General features: G+C 34.7%; 1 protein-coding gene across 2 annotated transcripts; it reads right to left on the bottom strand.

The window, feature by feature from the left end:
- Positions 1 to 3,220: 3,220 nt before the first annotated feature.
- On the bottom strand, positions 3,221 to 8,539 carry LOC113741204 (ent-kaurenoic acid oxidase 1). Of its 2 annotated transcripts, XM_027268695.2 has the most exons (9): positions 8,251 to 8,539; positions 6,062 to 6,386; positions 5,772 to 5,921; positions 5,372 to 5,629; positions 5,177 to 5,254; positions 4,503 to 4,581; positions 4,282 to 4,388; positions 4,076 to 4,194; positions 3,221 to 3,711 (listed from the first exon to the last, which is right to left on the bottom strand). In XM_027268695.2, the coding sequence occupies exons 1-9, from the start codon at positions 8,499 to 8,501 to the stop codon at positions 3,621 to 3,623; spliced, it is 1,458 nt and encodes a 485-aa protein (XP_027124496.1). In that variant the 5' UTR covers positions 8,502 to 8,539; the 3' UTR covers positions 3,221 to 3,620. The 2 variants fall into 2 exon arrangements, with proteins under 2 accessions (XP_027124496.1, XP_071904130.1); XM_072048029.1 differs by lacking the exon at positions 4,282 to 4,388.
- Between the last annotated feature and the right edge of the window lie 952 nt (positions 8,540 to 9,491).

Below are 9,491 nucleotides of genomic sequence, written 5' to 3'. Positions count from 1 at the left end.
TGTCAACATGAATGGTGCCATCAGGGGAGATTGAAAATTCCTTCGCGGCTTGTGACTTCGCATCCTCTTTCTCCTTCTCCCTTGATGACGAGTCCCCTTCATCTTGCACTTTGAATTTCTGTTTGGACATGCTAAGGCTATTTTCGCCTATATTTTCCACCATATCCATTAATTTGACTTTTGGCTAGATTCGAGATCTGGTCTTCCACAGTTGTGGTATTGGTCATCATGACGGGCATCACCACAGAGGCAGCCGAATCACTTGGGCTACCAATGGATTCATCATGGGCTCCTTTCTTGTTAGGAAGCATTTCGAGATTTGCTTCTTCAGTCACAACGTTCGCCTTAGCCTTCTCTGCTAACTCCTTGGCCTTACTCCTTGTCAGAGGTGCAGTATACTGCGTCCCTTGAGTGGTTGAGACATCAGCAACTAAGCCTTCAAGAGAAAAGTTCACCTTCTTGAACTCCATCGAATTTTGAAACTGGTAAGTTGTTGGAAGAAAAGAGATGAGAGGCAGAGATTGTCCCACTGGGCGTGCCAGAAATTTGTAAGCACAAATTTTGTTGCCTGAAATAAAAGACAAGAAAACTTGCACAAATATCAAATTTATTAAATCAAATAATAAGCGGGTTACAATCTCTGAAAGTTCTTGAATCAAAGAAATTAATCCCCTGATTCTTTTCTTCGAATAGCTTCAATTGAAGGGGCGAAAAGACTTGTTCTCCAATCGAAAGGGTGTTTCCTACAATTTCGGCGTAGAAAACAATTGATTTGATGATGGCGTCAAGCACTTGGAACTTCGAGTCTTCAACACCGATAGCAGGAGGATTTGTTTGACTTGATTTGGATTTGGATTTGAGGAAGAAAGCTCTTGAGGGAATTTGACAGAGTTTCTCCGAATGTTAGGGATTTTTTTCTCTATCTTTGCCTTGAGGGAAGACCTCTATTTATAGCCAAAATATGTAGGCTAGGTCTTCAAGAAAACCCTCAGAATCTTCCTGCATTTTGGATCACTTGTTACTCAAGAAATCCATTTAACTTGGGCTTAAATAATGGGCCAACCCAAATAGTCCATTGTGAATTAATAAATCAATTAATTCACTCTAACTTAAATGGACACTATGAATTTAATTTGATTTAATAGCCCATATAATATTGGCCCAATTTACCGGTCCAAAACATAATGGACTTCTATAATTTAATTTAATTTAATCAAGATCAATTTAATAAATCTCGACTAAATAAATTAAATAAATTTTCTTTGTCTACAAAAATTTCTTAAAAGAAACTCGTAAAAATCAAGTTGATGGTAGTTCGTAGATTATTTAAAAGTTTCAATTACTTACATTGAAAAAATTGTTTTAACAAAATTGATAATGCATTGATTTTGCAACATTTTTAGAAGATGAGTACTTTTAAGATACAATTATGAACGTTTTGAAGATCTATTATTTTTAGTGCATGTTTAACTTACCATTAAAACGGAGATGTAAATCAAATTATGCAGGACAATTTTCTACAATATATTAATGAAACTTGCTTTATATATAGATATATATATATAATTTTGATATTTGCTTTGTAAAAGTTTAATGTGCTGCCAAAAAAAAAGGGTTTACTGTACTAAAATTTGACCCCACTTACTGTGGGGTCTTGGCTTCACCTCTGATATTAACGGACATTCAAGTAAAACCAATTGGCTCATCAGTTTTGAGGGATAATCCATCTAAATCCATTTAAAAAGGTTATGAGAAAACCCACCATTTTTCAGTAGTACTAAATGTTTATTATGATGCTGAGTGAATCTCCCATCTCGCAGTAAGCGATTAAGAAAAAAAAAAAAACTTGACAAATAAAAGAAAAACTTTGACATAAAAACCCAGAACTCAGAAGACTGCCCTCGTCTCCAGTTTCAAGCTTTGAAGTCGAATTAAAACGTTTTAAACGAAACAAAGACAGGATGAGTAATTTTTAAAAAAAAAAATAAAGAAAAGAAAAGAAAAGTGCTTTACATAAACTTGATTGCTGCCATAGCACCGTCGTGTGCAGAAAGATGCCCGTTGGCAATGGCCAACGAAGTTGTGCAGAATAACAGTGACGGTAATGAGAGGCCAATGTGGCCTCAGCAGCAGCAGCAGCCAATGTGGCGGAGGAGCTGAAACTTTTCCAAGACATCGTTCACACTCCTCCCGCTCACGCGGACAAAGATTTCTTCTCAATCAGCCTTTTACAACTTTTTACAAGCTTTATCTATTTTCTTTTTCCATTTTTTCTGTTTTTATTCTTCTTAGTTATCAAAACTCATTCTATTAAATTAGTAGTGTCAATGTAAGCTGCGTGTTAGTTAAAGGAATTAGATGTGTGTTAGTTAAATGGATAATTAGACATTCATGTCCATTTGGATCCAATTCACATATAACCATTTATTATATGGATTTGAGCGGATTGGACCATTTAATCTATGGTCCATTTATATAAAATCAATTATGATCTATATATTCATTTTGTCACCTCTAGTTTGGTTCATCTTTTAACTCTATTTTGATAAAAAAAAAAACGTGAAGAGAAAAAAAGGAGATATCATAGCTCATACTTGGGATAAGTCGTCTTTGCCATGACATGTTAACCATGCATCCATTTTTTTTTTCCCCATGCTTAATTAATGATGCCATAATATTATTGATTGGCAGTTGGTTTTCTTCGACTATAGTTATGAGAGTTGGAACACGGATAATGACTTAAGTTTATACTTTTCAAGGATAATGAGTGTTTGATTAGGCTCTCATATTTTGGAGGCGACAATGTAGAGATATTTGTTACGCCGGACTTGATTTACAAACAATGGTTTGAATAACTCTAAACAAAGCAAGATACTCGTGTCTAAACCTTCTATACTTGTATTTTTCTTATTCAATTAATTTTTATTCTTCATATTTATTTTTTTGTGCTGCTAGAGCAACAATTTTAATTAGGAAATAGTTTAGAGATTTAGTGTTGCTATGTTTTAAATCTACTGCAACATTGTATCGACTGTATTATGCCTTTTTTAGTGATAGGCAATTCAAACCAGAAAGCTATGCCAGTTGGAATCGATCATAAACTAATGTAAACCCATGTATGCAGCAGTATAACTTAAGTATGAAGGAATGAATGGCTACATTATTTGACTCAATCATGCACCAGTTATCTATGATGGAGGAAATGATAAGGCACATTGAAGACGCTAAAAGGGATATTACATTAGCTAAAATGCCTTAAGCATAGCAGTAGTAGATCCACATATCCATTAAAAGCAACTTGGCGCACATATGTCCTCAAACTCTTGTTGTCTAAACACTTGTACCAATAATTTTCTAACTAAACATTTACTTTGGACAATCAACTTAACAAACTTATTACATAGATATACCATAAATTAGATGAATAAGTTTCAAACTTGTTACCAGTAGTTATTACACTATGATTTTGCTAGATCAACAGAAAATGTACCGAAAAAGAAAAAAGAAAGAAGAAGAAAAGGGCCTGCAAACGTGATGACTTCTTAAAAGAGACTTATTAAGGCTGAAAACTCCAAACAAGATCATGAAGCACAAAATAGAACAGCGGGCTTCTTTTGCTATTAGGTTCTGCTTATGTTAATCTCAACCCCATCAATTGGTCTTGGATGTGGGAGATAACTCATTTCTGCATCTTCATTGACTAGTTCCCACCTGAAAATTTGTTCATAAGTATATGAATATGATATAAGCAAACAAAGTTACACTATTGTGAGACTTTATTTTCTTAATAAATAATAATTCCTGGATTTTGAATTTACGCTTTTCTCTTTCTCCTTTGGAAAGAAAGAAAAAGTTGGTGTTCTCAAAAAAAAAAAAAGATTAATCTTTCATACACCTTCAGTGTATATACTGACGGATTTGGATGTATATTGGTTTATTTCAATTTCAATATGAATACCAAATTTTGTATATGGAGCATGTATCTAAATTTGTTAATAGATACACAAGTAGTGAATAAAAGATTTGACTCCAAAAAAAAAAAAAAAAAGGGTACAGTGACACTTAGAAATTTCACCTGTATCCTACAACCAGATGGTGGATAAAAATAGCAACCTGCATTCGAGCAAGCATATTTCCTGGACAAATCTTTGAACCCCCACCGAAGACCAAGAATGTCCCAGGCTTTGGTTGTTCCTGATCAAGGAAATATCTAACAGTTGATCAATGTTTAACCCAAAATTCGTCTTCTCAATACAAGTGCAAATAAATATTTGTGCTTACGTTCCATCTATCTGGATTGAAACACAATGGATCTTCAAAATTTTTTGGATCTGTATGAATGTATCGTAGCCAGCAGATTACTTTCCATCCTTTAGGTATTTTGTATCCTATAAGAAAGAGTTTCAACAGTTTTTAAGCAGAGGAAGACGAGCTACATCCCTCCTACATGCGCATCCTAAGTACTTCTATTCTATATACTAAAAGAAATGGAGTGCTTTTACCTCTGTACTCAACATCCCTCTTAGCTGTCCTGAAAACAAATGCTGATACATTGGCTAGTCTTATTGTTTCTTCCACAACCTGCTTGTAAATATGAGTAAATTAAGACAATGAAGCAATAATACACAAGAAAATGCATAGGAATACGTACAGTAACTATCTGCCTATGAATGCTTAGCCACATAATTCTTTATGTGGTATCAAACAAAAATAAAGTACCATGTCAAGCAACTGATGGTATATATAAATTTTGACTATATGATAAAGGGATAAGTTGGATCTATAAAATATGTTCCTATAAAACAAGATGCATAATCGCCACCATCTGCATCCTCCACAAATGATGAGATTTTCAAGAAGGCACACGACTACTATATTACTGTAAATGTTTTTTTATTTCTTTTTTCTATTTGGTGTTCTTAAGGAACTAGCTAAGCACAAAAAAAAAAAAAAAAGAAGTTTGGGGGCCAGTATTAAACCTTTAAAATTACTAATCATTCCCTTAATTGCAACACTTTTCAACAAAATTTACTCTTCTACATTTTAAAAAAAAATGTAGACCTACTTCTTAGTCTGTTACCTTAGAGGACACCAAATAGACGAACCTTTAACAAATTAATAATAGTATTAGCATTTCCTAACTAATCTCTGTCATATAATCTTGGTGCACATATACCTTGTTTGTGTACTGCAATTTCAAAATGCCATCACGTGTTATGAAATCACCATTTGTACCAACATTTATGTGCTCCTCCTACAGTTGATTCGATTTAGAGTCATGAAAAAGGAAACATATATAAATGTAATCAAGAACAAGTAAAGAAGTTTATCTTTGGTTGCCATCTAGCTAGAGTTTGGAAGTTACTTATACCCGTAGCTTTTTGAGTACATTAGGGTACTTGGCGAGATAATACAAAATCCACATAATTGAAAGTGAAGTGGATTCGTAGCCAGCAATTATTAGGCCCACAATGTTATCAAGCACCTCTTCATCTTGTAATTGGTGACCATCGTCATCTTTTAGGTTCAAGAGTTGGTCCAACAAATCAAACTCAGCTCTTGCAGCATTGCCTTCAAACTTTCTCTTATTTATCTCCTTGGTCAAAATTGTCATGACTTTCTTCCGACACTGTGGAATGGAAAATTTGTGATTAGTCATTGGAATTCAAGTATAGCTCATACAAGAATTGGAACTCTAGAAATTAAAAACTTCCCATAAAGGGAATTTACTCATTTTTGTACTATTTTAGCTTAAGAGTGAATTTGCTAGCCTGGAGGGCGTGATGATAAGCAGTCCCTGGAATTTTAATTGGTTGACTTCTAACTCCTTTGATCATACCCGCAAATAGCTGATCAAGTGTATCCAAATGGCGTCCTGGCTCGAACCCGCAAAAGTACTTCCCAATATTTTCAAAAGTAACCTTCAAGGACAATGAAAAAATAATGAAAAATAAGGAAAATGATGGCCTAGACAGATTTCATGAAAGTTGAAATTAGTATGATAACTTGTATCAAGAAAATTTTATATAGATCTAGATTTTTTATACGTATATTAGTCTACCTTCTTAGCTTCTTGCAATGCTACAATTCTCCCTTTCTCTGACCATAGTCGAAGGGCTGCAACTATTCTTGGTTGGACCATAATGGCTATCTTGCGGAGAGCATCAGGTTGATTAATGATCTTCACAACTAAGCCTCTAATCCTTGCATGTGATGATCCTTGAAGGAAAAGGAGGGAATTGTTGCCTATAATTTGAGTGGCAGGCCATCCCATGCCAAAGTTTGCATCCGATTGAAGGATGAATTTGTTAGCTGATGGAGAGGATGCAATTATAGAGGGTGAACCAAAGAGATGGCTCTTGTATAATCCTTCTCCATCACCATATCTGATTTAAATGATTAATTCGGAAGCACCATGTTAGTTCTAATTAGTTTTATTCTACAGCTGATGAAGTCAATTTGTAGCTTTTTTTTTTTTTTTTTTTGGGAAAGCTTATTGTTTAACAATTTGTAACCAACAAGTCAAAATACTGTGCTAGGTAGAAGAAATGTCAATTCACCTCCCACTTAATCGACAACTTGTGGATTTGACATGAGCACACGGTGACAACATCAATTTCTCAAAATAGGTTAGGCAACATCAATTTTGACAAAATGAATATAGTTTGTTTAATCAATTCTCTTGGCACCAATAACTCAAATATATTTTTGGGGCATAAAATAATTATGATCTTCATCTATTCAAACGCTAAAACTTATTCAATTCATTATTTCGGAACATGTTAGAGCATAATAATTAAATCCGGCCTAGTCCTCAGCCTGGTAAGTAGATCGGTTCAAGGGTTTAATCACAAGTTAATTGGTTGAACTAGTGGGTCATAATATAATGAAATAATATAATTGTTAAGAAAATATAATTATTGAACTGGTGATTAAATCCATTAAGCTTCGGTGTTCACCAATTGAAGCGACGGGTTAATGACTTCTCAATAGAAATCTTTATTATCCTCTCCAACTATCAATCCAACCTAGTTAAATAGCCAGTTCACCGGATTAGCTGCTTGAACTGCTTAGACAGACCGGGTTCGATAACTTTGTTTTAGAGTGGCATGACATCACCTTTACCTGCCTATTTGTAGGCAAAATTACAGCAGTAGCTCCCATCAAATTTATAAGTTATCCTGTCCTAGTCCTTCACATTTATTGTTGATTTGATTAGAAATTTATGATTGTAGAGAGTTTTCAAGCATGCTAAATGACATGTTGAGTGAAAATCTTTACCACAAAACACCATCAGCTAATGAAGTTGAGGGCTTGGGGGGCTTGGGGTCTAGTTAGGTCTTAGCAGCGGGGCAACCTGTGGGGTTTCTATCCCACATCGCTTGGGGGGGGTTTGGGTGTTGGGTTTATAAGTCTCCTCAGTACCCTCACTAGTTACCATGGCTTTTGAGGTGTACTGTGGATTTAGGTTTGTAAAGTCAATAGTCAAGTTTCTTGAAGTTGACAAAAATAATGAAGTTGAGGGCAGTATGAATTTTTATGCGATTTGATTAGACTGCAATGTTGCAATTTCTGGTAAACTTTTAGCTCCAATTCCTAGTCTCCATTACTTTTTCGAGTGAAAATGTTTACAATAAAGCACCATCAGCTGATAAAGTTGAAGAATTCGGGATTTTTATGTGATTTAATTAGACTGCATATAAACTCTTCTTTTATACTGTATTAAGGGAAGAAACGTGTCATGACCTGAAAACTTAAGAAAAATGCTATTGTTTATGAAATGTTTTAGGAGAAATATGTTTTCTTGCAGAAAATAATCCATCCATCAATACATGTCTACAACATTCACCTTTCTGGGTTTGAAAATATTGAGGATAATTTTAAACCATGCTCTTCAATTAAAATGAATATCATAGATCCATCATAATATTAGTTGTTAGCTATTATTGTAGCATTCGTTTCATATTCCAAATTTCATTTACACTACAAGAATTTGATAGTGAGATTGATCCTTTTTTAAGTTCAATTCATCAAAAGACACATAACTAACATGTGGAGCACCTGCACTTGAACAAGTAAACTTGCGATTGTCTACAAGATGTTGCAGAAATTGCTACAGCCAAATGCCATGAACCTGGGCCAATGGCTGCCGTGTATGTAGCAATAAGTTGGACAATTGTGCAACTTATGTTACTAGTAATAAAATGGAACAAGAAAGGAATAAAACTCAAGCACAGAGAAAAACCTTACTTGTCTCTTTTATTGTTAATGAAGTCATCAGGCCGACGAATAACCTTAAAATACCAAAGAAAATGAAGCATTTCTCCGAAAAATGGAATCCCCATGTGGCCAGGAGGAAGCTTCATCGTGGTTCTGCCTCTCAAACGCTGGAAAGTAACCGGTAGAGCAAATCGAAAATAATTCCACCACCACAACCCCCACCCTAGTAGTGTTATGATTCCCACCACATTTGCTATCCACATCCCTAAGGCTATTTCCATCTTTGTGAGTTGAGGCTCTAATAGTTCATGTGATGTGGTTCTCCCAGGTGGCATATGACCAGGTTTAAATACACTTACTTGCGATGCAATCATTTGTATTTTATACCCAACATATTATTCTTTCAAGTAATAGTACAAGAGGACAAATCTAAACTGTACTTATTCAACTGGGAAAAAATCTATACCGCACTTATTTGGGGCTATGGCAATTTGTGTGGTTGCCGCAGCAACCATGTATGGCGTTGTCATTTTCACCAAAGGAAGTGGTGAGAGTCAAAGTTGGTGAGCTCTCCAAGAGTGCCACTACCGTGGTTAAAAAATTGACAGTCACTCCTCCTATTGTCCACATTAATAAAATTGTTGTGAATGTGGGCCATTCTTGGTATAAGTATGGCTAGGTAGTCTCAGTATGATTAGAATTAGAAGCATAATTAGATCGATTATGTGGGAGGCCGAAAATTATTTTTATCATCTATAATTTCATTGAATATTTGAATGTGTTGCAATTTGCATGATATTATTTACTTTCCATGTTTGCTTGTTTCATGTGATTAGATGACTTGAATGCACCCTCAATTAGTGTAAGATATCTTGTTCAACCACAAAATATTTTGACTAAAAATTTTGACTAAAAAAAATGGCAACATTTTGACCAGACTGAAATTTGCATAAGCGCGTATAAAAAAGACCTTCAAACTTGTAATTTAGAAACAAGGATATGAAATTTGACTCAAATGCTAAAATTTGGTCATGTTTCAAACCTATCTTATATTCAAACTGCAGGAAGAAAAGCCTGTCACGTAGTTGGAAATAAAACAGTGGACGTTATCAGTTCTTTAAGTTACCTGTCTCTTTAAATTACCTGCCTTCTTCTTATTTACTTCTCAGTTCTCACGATACAATTGAATTCCATGGCAGAAGTTTCCACTTTGGTTACGATTGAATAAATTTCTTTCCTCCAAAATTTTCATCTTTAGTCCACACTTTCCC

Source organism: Coffea arabica, chromosome 4e (assembly GCF_036785885.1).
Source record: "Coffea arabica cultivar ET-39 chromosome 4e, Coffea Arabica ET-39 HiFi, whole genome shotgun sequence".
In the NCBI taxonomy this organism is placed as follows: Eukaryota; Viridiplantae; Streptophyta; class Magnoliopsida; order Gentianales; family Rubiaceae; genus Coffea; species Coffea arabica.
Note: the sequence above shows the minus strand (reverse complement) of the source record. Positions and strands in the feature narration are given on the sequence as shown.